This window comes from Phyllobates terribilis, unplaced genomic scaffold (genome assembly GCF_046119375.1).
Source record: "Phyllobates terribilis strain yellow unplaced genomic scaffold, ASM4611937v1 Scaffold_7__3_contigs__length_470593459, whole genome shotgun sequence".
In the NCBI taxonomy this organism is placed as follows: Eukaryota; Metazoa; Chordata; class Amphibia; order Anura; family Dendrobatidae; genus Phyllobates; species Phyllobates terribilis.
The window spans coordinates 129,531,457-129,548,984 of NW_027362767.1; the positions used below are offsets into that span (position 1 = coordinate 129,531,457).

At 44.2% G+C, this 17,528-nt stretch overlaps 1 protein-coding gene across 3 annotated transcripts; it reads right to left on the bottom strand.

The window, feature by feature from the left end:
* Positions 1 to 1,198: 1,198 nt before the first annotated feature.
* On the bottom strand, positions 1,199 to 17,052 carry KNSTRN (kinetochore localized astrin (SPAG5) binding protein). 3 transcript variants are annotated; one of them, XM_073639137.1, is made up of 9 exons: positions 16,964 to 17,052; positions 16,696 to 16,781; positions 14,523 to 14,652; positions 13,164 to 13,208; positions 12,848 to 12,947; positions 10,891 to 11,005; positions 10,651 to 10,712; positions 9,726 to 9,800; positions 1,199 to 1,880 (listed from the first exon to the last, which is right to left on the bottom strand). In XM_073639137.1, the coding sequence occupies exons 2-9, from the start codon at positions 16,745 to 16,747 to the stop codon at positions 1,749 to 1,751; spliced, it is 711 nt and encodes a 236-aa protein (XP_073495238.1). In that variant the 5' UTR covers positions 16,748 to 16,781; positions 16,964 to 17,052; the 3' UTR covers positions 1,199 to 1,748. The 3 variants fall into 3 exon arrangements, with proteins under 3 accessions (XP_073495238.1, XP_073495237.1, XP_073495239.1); XM_073639136.1 differs by having other exon boundaries at positions 16,943 to 17,052; XM_073639138.1 differs by lacking the exon at positions 1,199 to 1,880 and adding an exon at positions 3,725 to 3,785 and having other exon boundaries at positions 16,943 to 17,052.
* Positions 17,053 to 17,528: the final 476 nt, after the last annotated feature.

Here is a 17,528-nt window from a genome sequence, read left to right on the forward strand (position 1 = left end):
TACTAGTTTCGATAGAATCCCTGTTTTCTCTGCTGTAGATGTAGCAGAGCTCTGACTGCTGAGCTGTGTATAACCCCACCCACAGCACTGATTGGCAGCTTCCTGTGTATAACCCCACCCACAGCACTGATTGGTGGTGGTGTGGTTGGATCAGGAGGTACGAGACACCTAGTCCTGTAGCTATAATCTCCTGCTGATAACCACTAATTTTGTATTTTACTGTTTTAATACAGTCTAATAACTGACACATCACTGGAATCATAGCTTCAGCCACTACATCATGCTGCTGCTGTCAGATTATACAGCAAAAACCTGCTGACAGATTCCCTTGAAAACAAAACTGAAGTCAGGGGTTTTCTTAAAATGGAAAAACCTTGTAACTTTCATTAGTGTCCGCTCTATTCCTGTCATGTGGGCCGATCTACAGTGCTGAATAGTCACCGTTATACTCAGGGTCTGGACTGCAATGACCGAATACCTAAAGAAAGCATATGGGATAGGGAATGATTACACCTTTAGGCCACATTCACACATTCAGTATTCATAAGCCAAAACCAGGAGTGGGTGATAAATACAGAAGTGGTGACGTGTTTCTATTATACTTTTCCTCTGATTGCTCCACTCCTGGTTTTGACTTACAAATACTGAGGTAAAATACTGAACATGTGAATGTCGCCTTAAGAGCAGTAAATACTGCAAGGGAACACCAGGTAATTAGTCACTGGGCTGGGGTTAGACATTCTCTTCACATGGAGACAGTTCCATGATGGTGGCACAGACAGGAAAGCTAAGCATTAGTGATGAGCCAACGTGCTCTGTTAACCCTTTAATCGAGCACGCTCGGGTCCTAACAGAGTATCTTCGACGTGCTTGAAAACTATGCTCGAGTCGCCGCGGCTGCAGGTCTTGCGGCTGTTATTCTGGTATGGATTTTCAAAGTAAGTACACCAGCCTCATCAAGTCTAAGATCTCGATCTCTCTCCTCCCCCTTTGAAATGTTTCTTTTAGGCTCAGTTATATACAATATACCAAACAAACTTTACTCGCCTGTTGATCGGCTGCTGTGGTGACGCCGCTTCAGCCAAAAACCTAAGGAAAAGCCCATCAATGCTTCCTCAGCGGGTTTCCTGATTCTGAGACCGGCCAGGCACATGTAGACGCACGTACGTAGGTAATATAGCTAGAGCAGCAGGGCAGATCAGCAGGACGCTCATTTTATAACATTGTATACAGAAGTTGCTGCAAACTAAGCATCAACTGAACATTAATGAAAAGCATCTATACAGAAATAAATACACCAAGAGGCGAGGCAGCACTGGAAATATCCAACATGGAAGAACCATTTACAATCAATAGGAACTTTCTAGCCATTTAAAGAGAATCTATCAGCAGATTTTTGCTACCCGATCTGAGAGCAGCATAATGTAGGGGCAGAGACCCTGATTCCAGGGATGTGTTACATACGAAGCTCTGTGTTCCCGTTTCAATATAATCAGTGTTTCATCAGCAGGAGATTATCAGTACAGGACTAGCAGTCTCGTGCCATGTAGTCCTCCTGCTCTGTGTAACCCCACCACTGATTGGCAGTAGAGAAAGAGGGATTCTATCAAAACTGCAGCAAGCAGCCTAGTAAGTGACACATGGCTGGAATCAGGGTCTCTGCCCCTACACCATATTGCTCTCAGATTACAAAGCAAACACCTGCTGACAGATTCCCATTAATTTTTTTCCTATATTTGGTTTATTCTTCATAAGTCCAGCCATTTCTCTGTGCGCTTCAGGGATAATTGAAACCGCTCCAGATCGCTCTGAAAAGCTTCCTGCTCCTGGAGATACAGATTCCGGCTTTCCTCTGCCTCCTTCCACTTCGCCTTTACGGTCTGGAGGAAGAAAATAATTAAATTTTTGCAAATGAACCATATCACATCATCATACACGGAGACACAAGACTCAGTGACCTGTCCGGAGAAAAGGCAGAATGAACGGAGAAGAAAGGACAGACCGGAGCGCGGGAGGCAGCAAGGACGCAAGAGAGAGCCATAGCCTCCAAGTCTAAGCCCAAGAGATGTCACTGGGGACGAAGGGCTCAGAGCATTTTAGCATCTGTACACAATGGGATCGAATTACTATTGCCTTTATGCATTTTTTGGCTACTTTTTGTTTTTCATTTGAACCCATTTTAAAAATTTAGCTATATGTGTCCGTCTCCCCCCATTTATATCAGTTTATCTTAGTGGCTGATGTTTGAATTTACTGAAAATATCTGAAAACCCCCAATCAATTGTGACTTAAAATAAAGAGCATTTTAGATTTTGCATAAAATTCATATTATTTTTGAATAATTTGGCACAAAAAAAAAATGCAAATGATGATTCCAGGTTTATATACAGGTGTGTCTCACTAAATTAGAATATCATCCAAAAGTTAATTTATTTCAGTTCTTCAATACAAAAAGTCAAACTCATATTACATAGTCATTACAGAGTGATCTATTTCAAGTGTTTATTTCTGTTAATGTGGATGATTATGGCTTACAGCCAATGAAAACACAAAAGCCATTATCTCAGTAAATTAGAATACTTTATAACAACAGCTTGAAAAATGATTTTAAAATCTGAAATGTATGTTCAGTAAATGCCCTCAGTACTTGGTCGGGCTCCTTTTGCATCAATTACTGCATCAATGCGGCAATGTGGCATGGAGGGATCAGCCTGTGGCTGCTGAGGTGTTATGGAAGCCCAGGTTGCTTTGATGGCAGCCTTCAGCTCGTCTGCATTGTTGGGTCTGGGGTCTCTCATCTTCCTCTTGACAATACCCCATAGATTCTCTATAATAGATTCTCTACACCTTGGATCACTGAGCATCAGTCCAGGTCTTCTCCTTGGCTCAGATATGACGCTTCTGGCGTTGTCTATTGGTCATGAGTGGCTTGACACCAGGAATGTGACACTTGTAGCCCATGTCCTGGATACGTCTGTGTGTGGTGGCTCTTGAAGCAATGACTCCAGCAGCAGTCCACTCCTTGTGAATCGCCCCAAAATATTTGAATGGCCTTTTCTTAGCAATCCTTTCAAGGCTGCGGTTATCCCTGTTGCTTGTGCTCCTTTTTCTATCACACTTTTTCCTTCCACTAAACTTTCCATTAATATGCTTGGATACAGCACTCTGTGAACAGCCAGCTTCTTTACCTTTGACCTTTTGTGGCTTACCCTTCTTGTTAATTATTCTAATTTACTGAGATAATGACTTTTGTGTTTTCATTGGCTGTAAGCCACAATCATCAACATTAACAGAAATAAACACTTGGAATACATCACTCTGTGTGTAATGACTATATAATATAGGAGGTTCACTTTTTGTATTGAAGAACTGAAATAAATTAACTTTTTGATGATATTCTAATTTAGTGAGAAGCACTTGCACAACATACTTTGTAAGTTCCCATATAATATACAGGGTGTTTATTACGTCATAATAGTTGTATCAGCAGCAACATGAAGAAGCGGCTGTCTGATAGGAAGTGATAACTGCTAGATTTAAATAATGTTTTTTGATCTTTATTAGAAATAGTATAATACACAATGCAATAAAAAGACAGGGCAAAAAGAGCTCCAAAAAACAGGAGGACGCAGATCACATATATATTCATCCATAAATAATGGATACAGGCGACTATAACTACCGGTTACAAGTAGCTAAGTGCAAAAGTAGGCATTAGACCTACCGGTAATAGGGTTTCCAGGAGTCCCTCATGACAGCACCATCAGGAGCTCGTCCTTCATATCCTTGATAGGGACAGGAAACACACAAGAGGTTAAAAGGCCCCTCTCTCCACCCCCACTCCAGTGATTTTTCAAGTACCACACCGGGATGGATGCAACTCTATTTTATTTGCCTTTCAACAATCTATGTTAATTTCACATAGCCGTTTAGGCATATTTAGGGAGGGAAAATAATGGGTGCTGTCATGAGGGACTCCTGGAAACCCTATTACCGGTAGGTCTAATGCCTACTTTCCAGGACGTCCCTCCTGACAGCACCATCAGGAGAATACCAGAGTATACATTTAGGGGGGGGGGGGGGAACCACTGCCTGGAGGACCTTCCTTCTGAAGGCCATCTTTTGGCCTGATAGAATGTCCAAGTTATAATGTTTACAGAAGGTGTTCAGATTTGTCCAGGTTGCCGCCTGCAGATCTGGTCCACAGATGCCCCTGCTCTTTCTGCCCAAGATGTGGACATGGCTCTGGTAGAATGGGCTCTAATATTTTCTGGAGGGGACTTCCCCTCGGCTAAATAGGCTAGACTAATTGCTGATCTGACCCATCTTGCTAATGTAGATTTTGTTGCTTTTTCCCCCAAACGGTATAAACAGGTTGGAATCTATACGCCAGTCCTTCGTGACCTCTAGGTATTGTAGAACTACTCTCCTGACATCAAGTGAGTGGAAACTTAGTTCCTGATCATTCTTATATAGTCCTGACAAAAAGAGGGTAGAACTACCTCCTGATTCATATGGAAAGGGGTAACTACTTTTGGCAAAAAAGCTGGGTCTAACCTGAGGATAATACAATCGTCTAGGCATTTCAAGTATGGGTCTCTGATTGAGAATGCTTGAATTTCCCCTGTCCTCCTCGCTGTGCTTATTGCGACTAGGAACACTGTCTTAAGTGAGAAGAATTTTATGTTTGATTCTATGAGAGGCTCGAAGGCGTGTTGCATAGGCTCTTTAGGGCCATATTAGAGTCCCATGGTGGGATATGAGTTTTAATTGTTGGTCTTAACCTTGTTGTAGCCTTAACAAATCTTTCTACCCATGGATGGTGAGCTAGTGGGTAATCCATGAAAGCGCTCAATGCAGTGATTTGTACTTTTAATGTGCTGGGCCTTAGACCTTTTTCAAACCCTGTCTGCAAGAATTCTAATATTTTGGGGAAGTCTGGAACGGAACTCTCAGATGCAGGTTGGTACTGCAAACAGAATCTCTTCCAGATTTTTGTATAGATGGCCGATGTTACAGGTTTCCTACTATTTGCATGGTTGAGATTACGGTGTCTGATAAGCCCCTAGATCTCAGGATCTGCCTTTCAGGGTCCATGCCGAAAGCTGGAGAAATTTCACATCGGGATGGAATATCAGGCCCTGAAACAGCAAGTCCTGCCTCTCCAGAAGGATTATTGGATCCTCCAGGGACATTTTCTTCAGTAAGGGGAACCAACTTCTCTTGGGTCAGAAAGGAAGGATTATTATCACCCTGGCTCGCTCTTCCTGAATCTTCTTTAGCACCCACGGTATCAAGGGTATAGGAGGGAATGCATATGCTAGATTCATGTTCCATTTCTGAGATAACGCATCTATCCCTTCTGGTCTGTCTTCCGGATTGAGGGAAAAGAATTTCCCTGCCTTTGCGTTTTTCCGAGTAGCGAAAAGATCCCATTGTGGAATGCCCCATCGATGTGTTACCTGACAAAACACCTCCCAGTTCAATTCCCATTCTGACTGTAGAACAGTTTCTCGACTGAGGAAATCTGCTACTGTATTTTGAGAGCCCTTTAGATGTACTGCAGATATTGAAAGGACTGAACTTTCCACCCACTGGAAGATTTTGCCCGCCAAGGATTGTAGAAGGTGGTGACAAGGACCTCCCTGATGTTTGAGGAAGGCTACTGATGTCATGTTGTCTGTTAATACTCTGACATGTTGACCTTTAAGATGTTTTTGATGTCTCCCAGACAGCCTGAAGCTCTCTTAGATTTGATGATCTGGGACGATCCGGTGTTCGCCAGGTACCTTGTAAATATTGACCGTTTACGTTAGGCCCCCAGCTGCTCGCATCGGTAGGGAGAGTCACGAATGGGGTTAACCTTCCTGTAGGAAGTCCACCAAGTCAATGATCTCTTGGTTACCTTTGATAAGGAAACCTTTTTGTGCAGATCGACCATTTTCCGATTCCAGGTTGATAGAATTTGTTGTTGCAACTTTCATGAATGGAATTGGCTCCACCTGACTCCCGGTATGGAAGCTGTCATGAGACCCAGGATTTTCATACATTTAAGAATGGTAACTTTCGTGTTCCTCATGAATTTCTTGATCCTGACTCTGAGCTCTGTGTTTCTTTTTCAGCAGAAAAGACATTTGTTGTTCTGAGTCTAGAAGGATTCCCAAAAAAAATCTTTCTTCTTTCTGGTACAAAATTAGATTTTTCCCAGTTTATAATCCATCCTAAATTTTTCAGGGTCAGGATGGTTGATGTTAGGTTGGTCTTTAGCTGCTGTGGAGAGTCTGCCAATACCAGGAAGTCGTCTAGATACTGAATAATTAATATTCCTTGTTCCCTGAGGAACGCCATAACTTCGGCCATCAGTTTGGTAAAGATACATGGAGCTGAAGATAAGCCGAACGGAAGACAAGTGAACTGGTAATGTAGAATGGTGTCTCCTTCTTTTAGAGTAAACCGTAGGAATTTTTGACTGACGGTGAATTGGGACATGATAATAGGCCTCCTTGAGATCTATTGTACACATCACCATGTTGTGTCCGATTAAGGGAATTGTCGACCTGATTGATTCCATTTTGAATTTTTTGTAAACGACTGATTTGTTTAGAGATTTCAGATTTATTATGGTGCGATAATCACCCCGGGTTTCTTTATTGAAAAAAAAACCCGAGTAAAAGCCCAGAAACTGTTTTGCTTTTAGTACTGGTATTACTGCTCCCGATTTTATTAGCTTCCTCACGTCTGTTAGCAGTCTTTTGGAGACCAGGGCGGAATGGGTTGTTGTCCGGTGAAACCTTCCCTGCGGAATCTGTCTGAATTCTATCTTGTAGCCCTCTGCGATAGACTGGAGAATCCATGGGCTGTTGGTAATCTTCATCCAAGCTCCGTGGAAAAGTTGGAGTCTTCCTCCCACTTTCCTGGCGTCATCTTCTACGTGTGTTAGCACTTGTAGAGGGAAGGGGATTCCTCGAGATACCTCCCTTCTGGTAGCTCCATCTACCTGACTTCCCTTTCCGGGAATATTCTGGCTTTTGCTGGTAACGAGGTTTCCGAAAGGAGGACACCTTCTTAGGTTTCTCCTCCGGAAAACCCTTTTTTTCATCTGAGGCCTTCTCCAGTATTTCATCCAATACTGGACCAAACACCCAGAGGCCTGAAAAGGGAATGGCACATACTTTACTTTTAGAATGACTGTCACCTGACCAGGTTTTTAGCCATATTGCTCTTCTGGATGCAGTAGAAAGGGCCCCATTTCGAGCAGCAAATCTTATTGATTCTGCCGAGGCATCGGCAACGAACCCTGTTGCCATCTTAAGTAGTGGAATAGAGTCGAGGATCTCCTCTCTGGATGTCTTCCTCCTCAGGTGGTCTTCCAGTTGTTCCAGCCATATGCTCATGGATCTTGCAACTGAAGTGCATGCGATATTGGCTTTTATTATTGCTGCAGATGTTTCCCAGGTCTTTTTATGGAGACTGTCTGCTTTCCTATCCATTGCATCCTTTAGAGATTATGAATCCTCAAACGGGATGGATGTTTTTTTCGCTACCCTGGCAATCGGGATATCAATTTTTGGGGTTTCCTCCCATAATTTTATATTTTCTGGTTCGAATGGTAGGCGAGTTCTGAAGCTTCTGGGAATTACTAGCTTCTTCTCTGTGTCCTCCCACTCTTCCAGAATCATTGCCTTAATGTGATTATTCACGGGAAAAACCTTATTCCTGCGGGTTCTCAACCCCCCCAAACATCTCATCCTCCACTGATGATGGTTGGTAAGTGTCTTCTATCTGCATAGTGTTTCTTACTGCAGTTAACAGTGTATCGGTATCTTCCCAGGAGAAGAGATATTTTTTCTTCTCTTCTGGAGGGTTAATGATAGAATCTTCCCTGTCCTGATCAGGGGCAGAAAAATCCGACAACTGGACTCCAGCTCCTGACGTGGCCTCTTGAGACGGGGCGCACCCCGAGGAGCTTGTGGAACGACTAAGTCTGTGACAGTACTCTGCACTTCCTCTCTTACTATGGCTCTTAAGTCTGATATGAAGGAGGAATGTTCTTCTTTGACAATTTTTGCAATACAAGTGGAGAGTAACTGTTTCCCGTATGTATCGGGTAGTTTCTTGTTACAGATGGCACATCTCCTTTTCTTAGGAGCTGATGTCATAGAGTATTTTTTAGGTGTCTCCTTGTCCTAAAAAGACAAGGAGCACAAGACTTTTACTACCGTATACCAATGGGAATGAGGTGAGAAGAGGGGAAGTACCCAGTAAACTTACTTAGGCTGGAGGTTCAGTCAGAGTGTCAGAACGACCAGTGGTTTGATCTGCCATTGCTGGTGTGCTGGTTGACTGATGACCTTAGTCCCATCCCCCCTTAAATAGATCTCACCTGTCTTCCATCTGAATCGTCAGAAAAAAGTGGCGTTTCTCCTTTAATTTTTAGTTTGGCGCCATTTTTTTCAAATTTTCCGGAAGTGCGTTCCACCGTGGAACGCATGCCTGTTACTAGAGGTTCGCGTATCGCTCCCTCTGTAACCGGAAGTGCCGTCTCCGCCATCTTGCGCACGCTGGAGTATGCAGGGCTGCAGCAGCCAGAACCAAGAGCCCCCTTTGCAGGGAAGATGGTTCCACTCCCACCGGAAAAAAGGCTGAGGGACCCCTGGATTCAGCGGGGTGTCGGTCTCCGGACCCTGGCAGGAGGGAGGGGAGGAGTGCGAGGACCCCGACCCCATCCTCTTGCGCCAGGCTTCAGGAACTCCTGCTCCCGGTACGTAACCTCTTCTGTGTCCGTCCCTGATAGGGACAGGAAAAACACTGGAGTGAGAGTGGAGGGAGGGGCCTTTTAACCTCTTGTGTGTTTCCTGTCCCTATCAATGATATGAAGGACAACCTCCTGATGGTGCCGTCAGGAGGGATGTCCTGGAAAATCATATTAATCACTAGTATGTTAAGTAGCATTATGATATAGATCTAAATAATCAATTACACATAAAGTGCAGAGTGCAAAAAGTACCTATATCCACAGAGAAAAAAGGCGGTATTATCATAAACCACTAGATTAAGTATACGAAATACTGCAGGAACCAGATGGGGTAAAACTTCTCTAAAACAATTAACAATCAATATAAGTGTCAATGAAAGGTAGATTACCAGATTAGTCAGAAGTAGTCAGAGAAGTAAATAGAGAGCTGTGTCCTCCATACACCCGACGCCGTTTCGCCTATGCTTCTTCCGGGGGCCCCAGAAGCCCCACACTTATTTTGATTGCTAATCGTCTTGAGAGGTTTTACCCTATCTGGTTCCTGTAGTATTGCATATACTTAATCTAGTGGTTTATGATAATACCGCCTTTCTTCCCTTTGGATATAGATACTTTTTGCACTCTGCACTTTATGTGTAATGGATTAGTTAGATCTATATCAAAATGCTGCTTCCTGATTAATATGATTTTTGCACTTAGCTACTTGTAACCGGTAGTTCTATTCACCTATATCCATTATTTATGGATTAATGTATATGTGATATGCGTCCCCCTGTTTTTTGGAGGTCTTTTTGGCCTGTCTTTTTATACTACTTCTAGTAAAGATCAAAAAATGTTTAAATCGATCTGGTATCTTTTGCTATCAGACAGTCGCTCCTTCATGCTGCTGCTGATACAAAAGTGTTTCTTGATGATTGAAGTGTCTAGCACTACTTTCTATGGACATATTGAATTAACTATTAGGATGTACCTGAACGAGTTCCTTTTGTTCTTTGGTTGCTAGAGTAAAAATCTTCAGTTCTGTTAACAGGTTCTCTGCAAAACCCTAAATGATAAAAATCATCATCATCATCATCATCATCCTCCATCCATCCTCCTCCTTTGCACACCCACTGATAATTATAACAGATCCCACAAAAAAAATCTCCCCTCTTATCTGCAGGGTTTGTGGTGTAAACTTAGAAGGCCATTCTGCTCCATACTCTGCAGGTGACAGCTTTTCAAGTTAGGGCATGTACACACTGCGTCTTTTTCCACTATTTATTTTTTATTTAGGAGGTCCACTCAAAAAAAACAAAAAAAAAAAATGGCCCTAAATAATGTGTATAGGAAAACGACTCGCTGTTCATATGTCCAGTATTTTAAGCATCCTTTTAACATGTCCATTCTTCTGGTGTTTTTCCGCTGGGAAGACACTAAATATTTTACTATTTTCCAGCATTTTATCAGCGTCCCCCTCTTCCCCAATAAAGAAATGCGAGTGTTTTATTCATTGTTTCATGGATTCTAAATATATGTCATGAAAATGCCAGAAAAAGGAAAAAACCTTCTGGAAATTATAATAAAAAAAAAAAAAAAGATTCTTCAGGATTACAAAACTGCAGTGAGAATGGAGTTTCCTGAAGCATTTTCTGCTTGGAAGGGAAAAAAGATAAAGCAGACTTTTTGACTGTTGGAAGTAGATGCAGTGTGAACATACTCTTTACACAGCCGGAATACATATGTAGCTGCTGAGAGCACAGCAGGCGCAAACTGAGAAGGTTTAACCCCTGAAATGCCTCAGCTAATATCATCTGCAGCATCTAAACGGTTAGACAGGGAATGGAGGGAGATCGGGGGAAAGTTATTAATTTTGTAGTCCCAGAAAGACCTCAAATACCTTAATTCTTCCTCACCTTCGTCTCCTCTTTAACTTGGCTGGACTTCTCAGCAGCAGCAATTATACGCTCTCCTGAAACTAATAGAGACAGCACGTTATCCTGGGAGACTAAAGCGGAGTTCTGAAATCCTTTCAAGTTATAAAATGCCCAAGTTGCTTCTTTATAAGCCAATATCTTGTGCCGTGAATATTTTCTCTCCTTGAATGTGCCGTGTACCCGGCCTGCCGCTGATGTATGGTCACCACTTGGTATTACCTGGGTCAATGTTTCGGCTCTCTAGAATAATCAGATTTTTATCCAGACGCCTCTGTAATTCTTTCAGCTCTTCCTTCAAGGTCTCTTCTTGCCCAGACATCTCTTGAATCGTGTTCTGCGAGATAAAAGTATCAGAAATAAGTCAGAGCAGAAAATCATCCGTATAAATGAATGAAGCATTTCTGGTTATGTGACTCTCCAGCTTTACGGCACCGAGGTTCTGTAGGTGGAATCATCCCGGTATGTATGGTCCCCCTCATCCCTCTTCCTGGTATGCTTGGCACCCCGATCCCCATCACGCTGCACACAAAAAAAAGAAACAATTATGCTCCCCTCCTCTGTGCTCCAACACTGAGTCCTGCTCTGCTGCCCACAGGGATCTCACTGTGTGAGATGCTATGCCGGAATAAACGCCATACGCGGCTCACACACTGAGATCCCTGTTGGCAGCAGAGCGGGACGATAGAGGAGGTGAGCATAATTGTTTATTTTTTTGTGTGCAGCGTGAAGGGGATCAGTGGGTGCCAAGCATACCAGGAAGAGGGATCATACATACCAGGATGAAGGGTGCCATACATACCAGGAAGCGGGATGAGGGTTGCCATATGTACCAGGAGCCACGCTGCAAGTACAGTGTGAAGCTATTAAGGAAAATGAATATTCACTGCTCCCCACGCTCATGGGTGTGGGGAACAGTGAATATTAATTTTCTTTAGTAGCGGGCACAGCGTAGGCTGTAGCAGGCGGCTCTTGCCTCCTGTGCCCAGCTCCTCCACCGCTACAGCACAGTCCTCACAGTAATATTATATATATATATATATATATATATATATATATATATATATATATATATATATATATATATATATATATATATATATATATATATATATATATATATATATATATATATATATATATATATATATGACTATAAGACGCACACCCCACTTTCCTCCACAATTTTGGAGGAAAAAAGTGTGTCTTCAAGTCCGAAAAATACAGTAAGCTGACATGATGGGAGGAGAGGTGGTGACCCAGGGGGAGGTGTACAGGTACTAGCAGCAGTTATCGAGGAGTCACTATTACAGGTCATACATAGGTCACATGATCGCTTGTAGTTGCACAGCGATGATGGGAAGACTGCAGGAGAAAGAAGGGAACAAAGACAGTACATGTTGTAGTGACACGTAGGTATTGATCATTTTCCTGTGCGGTGGAGTATAGAACTAGAATAGACACCTCACTGCTGGATGATGGGAGTACTAGTGACATGGATCTTGGTTGCAGAATAATGTGATGGATAGTGTAGTAGCCAGGGCTGTGGAGTCGGTGTACATTTCGGTGGAGTTGGTATAAAATGGACTGACTCCTAAAATATAAAGTAAATTGGGCTCAGTAGTACAATGCAAGATGTGCTGCAAACGTTTTCATAAGGATTTGGGAAAGTTGTGAAATGTCCTATAAATGTCTGTTCTGATCTAAGGATCTCGGCTTTTAGTTGAGCTGAATCAGGGCTGCACTCTGTGTCCGCGCTCAGCAGCGACCAGGGCTGCACTCTGTGTCCGCGCTCAGCAGCGACCAGGGCTGCACTCTGTGTCCGCGCTCAGCAGCGACCAGGGCTGCACTCTGTGTCCGCGCTCAGCAGCGACCAGGGCTGCACTCTGTGTCCGCGCTCAGCAGCGACCAGGGCTGCACTCTGTGTCCGCGCTCAGCAGCGACCAGGGCTGCACTCTGTGTCCGCGCTCAGCAGCGACCAGGGCTGCACTCTGTGTCCGCGCTCAGCAGCGACCAGGGCTGCACTCTGTGTCCGCGCTCAGCAGCGACCAGGGCTGCAGAGTCAGGGAAGTCTGTAGGAGGATGGCATCCATAGGTGAATATTCACAATCCAGGGTCAGCAGAGATGGCATACGTTCAGTATGGGGCGGCCAAAGCAGAACACTGCAGCCAGTCTCACCTCTGCAGCCATCAGCCTGTTACGTAAGGTGGTATTTGCTGCCTCCAATAACTGATTCTTGTCCTTCAGCTCAGATTCCATCCTGTACCGAGTAACGGGGCTAAGAAGAAAAAAGAAAAAGCTCACTACAAGCGACGGGCCGATCTATTACACTAGTGCAGGCCCTGTTAAGTGATGTGGTCTAAAACGCCTGGTCTGCAGGCTACGTAAATATCTTAACCAGCCTGCAGACCAAACTGCCAGAAAACGTGTGATAATTCATTGCTCTCTGCTATTGTAGTATTTGACCAACACATTAGCGAGGTCAGCGACTCACCCTCGTGTCGGAGGCCCCCTCTTCTTTGATAGAACAGGCTTCTTTCTGTTATAAAATAAGAAATAAGTGAATGACTGCCCCCCAGCACTACAGGTAAAAGGATACCCCCCTCTCTGCAGGATATACAGGTCCCTCCACCCGTCTCAGAGCCGTGCTGCAGGCTCGCCTGTACTCATAACCCCCATCACAGAAACCACAAGGTTGTTACATATGCCATAAATGTTAGTCTAAAGCATTGCAAGAACTATTAAAAGGGGATTATGGTGCAAAAAGTAACTCTGGGGTGCCTAACTTACAGGGCTTCTTGCTGTAGTTTTGATAAATCACTGTTTTATCTGCTGCAGCTCTGGTAGTCCTCTCAATGATGAGCTCCTGCTATGTAGTCCTCATTGTTCATGAGCTCAGATTATCTTCGCACCCAATACTGAATGACATGGTGAACAGCGTAGGCAGAAAACAGTCAATCAATTGAGGGGGCGAAGTTGGACAGAGCTCATCATTGAGAGGACTAGCAGAGCTGTAGCAGATAAAACTGATTTTATCAAATATATAGCAAAAAAACAAAAACAAAAAACCCCAGTAAAGGTATGTGCGTATGACTTGAAGAGCTTTGCCAAAGGAATACTCTTCAGGACACACCAGCGTCTTTTTGATCCTTTATTTTTGCAGACTAATAGGCGGCTTGCAAGCGGAAGTAAGTGATAGATCGTAATGACATCATTATCAAAAGAGCAACACAAATCAAAAAACAGATGCAGTTACCCAAAAGATTATGTGAACTGTAGAGTTGATGTGAATCAATTTGCAAGACCCGGTCCAGAAGCCACATTAGTAACCTCTTGATTAGCCAGTCTGGCACATGCATGTCACACCACAATGATGACATCATGCCAGGCTGGCTAATCAAAGGAAGAGCTGCAGATTGCAGTAGGGAAGAGTCAGATCTCAAGAGCGCCCATCCGACGGATACAGATCAGTGACGTGGCCGATGGACCGGGTCCTGCAAATCTATCTGTACCAACACTGGTGAAAAGGTTTTCCATGAAAATTCCTGCACACCATTATGGGGTTGCCTGCATTTTATACCAAAAGAGACACTTGATCACAGGTTGTCCATCTGTAATCTGCAGGGAAGAACCAATGCAAATGCACTGGGAAAGTAGAGTATGGCTAGACTCCTATTGAAATCAGTGGCCTACACACGTAATACACAGACGTGCTAGCTCATGCAGAAAGACAGACACTCTGCTTCTCTGATAATTGAGGGGCTGCAGACCAAGGTATGGGCTCATTCATCATCAGCCAGACTTGCTGACAAGTAGCAGAGATTCACGGGCTAGAGATGAAGCAGTGACTTACCCATTATCTCCAGCCTTAAACACAACAGGATTGGGAGCAGTGGAAAAGGAGGCAATATTGGGGTCCTTAACACAGAGTGGAAGAGTGGGCTTCAGAGGACAAGGCTTCTTGGCACTGGGTAAAGTCAAGTCTAACAGAAAGAGACAGGAGGAATATCATTTCTCCATACAGCATGCGGTAAGGTCACAGACATACAAGGGGGTGACTTACTTCTGCGTTCCATGGTGGATGCTGGGCTGTGGGTGGGGTTACACCACAGCGTCACCCCCGGCATCCACCGCAGGGACTGCGTCACTGATGTCACGCCTCACTTGACGTGACATCAGCGGCGGGTCAAGTGATGCCTGTGAGCGGCCAAAGATAGCGCCGCTCACAGGCAGTAACTGCAAAGCAAGGTATTTACACATACTTATTTTCAACATAAAAATAGAATGGCCAAATATTTCAGTTCTTCAATACAAAAAGTGAAACTCATTATATAGAGTCATTACAGAGTGATCTATTTCTAGTGGTTATTTCTGTTAATGTTGATGATTATGGCTTACAGCCAATGAAAACACAAAAGCCATTATCTCAGTAAATTAGAATAATTAACAAAAGACACCTGCAAAGGCTTCCGATGTGTTTAGAAAGGTCCCTTAGTCTGTTTCAGTAGGCTCCACAATCATGGGAAGACTGCTGACTTGACAAATGTCCAGAAGGCAGTCATTGACACACTCCACAAGGAGGGTAAGCCACAAAAGGTCATTGCTAAAGAAGCTGGCTGATCACAGAGTGCTGTATCCAAGCATATTAATGGAAAGTGGAAGGAAATAGTGTGGTAGAAAAAGGTGCGCAAGCAACCGGGATAACCGCAGCCTTGAAAGGATTGTTAAGAAAAGGCCATCCAAAAATTTTGGGGAGATTCACAAGGAGTGGACTGCTGCTGGAGTCATTGCTTCAAGAGCCACCACACACAGACGTATCCAGGACATGGGCTACAAGTATCGCATTCCTGGTGTCAAGTCACTCATGACCAATAGACAACGCCAGGAGCGTCTTACCTGGGCCAAGGAGAAAATGACCTGGACTGTTGCTCAGTGGTCCAAGGTGTTGCTTTCAGATAAAAGTAAATTTTGCATTTCATTTGGAAATCAAGGTCCAGAGTCTGGAGGAAGAGTGGAGAGGCCACAATCCAAGCTGCTGGAGGTCTAGTGTGAAGTTTCCACAATCAGTGATGGTTTGGGGAGCCATGTCATCTGCTGGTGGAGGTCCACTGTGTTTAATCAACACCAAAGTCAGCGCAGCCGTCTACCAGGAGATTTTACAGCACTTCATGCTTCCCTCTGCCGATAAGCTTTATGGAGATGGAAATGTCATTCTCCAGCAGGACTTGGCCCCTGTCCACACTGCCAAAAGTACCAATACCTGGTTTATAAACAACAGTATCACTGTGCTTGATTGACAGCAAACTCGCCTGACCTTAACCCCATAGAGAATCTATTATAGAGAATCTATGGAGTATTGTCAAGAGGAAGATGAGAGACACCAGACCCAACAATGCAGACGAGCTGAAGGCTGCTATCAAAGCCACCTGGGCTTCCATAACACCTCAGCAGCCACAGGCTGATCGCCTCCATGCGACGCCGCATTGATGCAGTAATTGATGCAGGAGGAGCCGCGACCAAGTACTGAGGGCATTTACTGATCATACATTTCAGCAGGACTACATTTCGGATTTTAAAAACATTTTTCAAGTTGTTGTTATGAAGTATTCTAATTTACTGAGATAATGACTTTTGTGTTTTCATTGGCTGTAAGCCATAATCATCCACATTAACATTAATAAACACTAGAAATAGATCACCCCGGTGGCCTCGGTTGGCCCGCCTCCCCCTGAGCTCCGAATTCCACTTTGCATCTGCAGCATAGTAGCAGTAAAGCTAGTGATCCCCAGCACAGCACTTACAAGCTGAATACACACGAGCCTGTAAGCCCGGGGGGCTAGTCTCTGAGACAACAAGCTAAATACAATAACAAATAGCAAGTTGAGAGGAATGGGGGGATAATAAGCAGTAAATTGCAAAACTGCTGCTTATTCCAAGCCCTCTCTCACATTGCCCCGCCATGAGGATGGGAGCAGCTCTATCAGGGCCTAGTGACCACAGGCGCCTCATACACCTGGAGCACTCACCTGTAGTGCTGGACGTCTGAGGGCGGAGGACAGGCAGCTTAGACTTCTCCATTGTACAAGTAATGGCCAGGAATCCTCAGCTGCACCTGAAAACACACACGACTACAGTCAGCCGCCTGCTGTAGCACTACAACTCCCAGCATGCCTTGCTCGCTGGGCAACGGAGCACCGAGTCTGAGGTAATATATCCCATAACATGTAGCAAGTTGTCATACAGTAGGTCACGTCTTGCATGTGCTCGGCGTACCTCACCCCCTCCGTGCCGTACCTCACTCTTCGCACTTTTTTTTTTTCCCCGGGTGCAGTTTTTCAAAATGTTGTGACGTAACTTCTGAACATGCGCAGAGACAGAACTATGTGGAACGCAGTGTGAAGAGCAAGGTGGAACGCAGTGTGGAACGCAAAGATGCATGAAGAAGCAGAAAGCTCCAGGAAAGCGCCATCTATAGGCGGCAGGTGGGTATGAACACAGTGAGGCATCACCAGACTGACTTTTGCATCTAATGCATAGAAAAAATAACCTTCAACACCCTTTTAAATAGCAAAAAAAATTCTACCCTGTGACCCCCAACAAAGATACAGATTTTGAGGATTTTGAAGATTCTCTCCATAATATAGCTGGCTAGAAAGTCCTCATAAGTTGCAACCTAGTGCTGTGCTGTTATTAAAGGGGTTCTCCTCAGAACACAAGTACATTGTTGATCGGTGGGGTCTGACCACTGGGACCTGCACATTGATCCCGGTTAGAATGGAGCAGCAGAGTGAATGCACAACCGCCACTTCATTCATTCATTCATTCCCTATGGGGCTGCTTAGCCCTGCGCTCAGGTTTT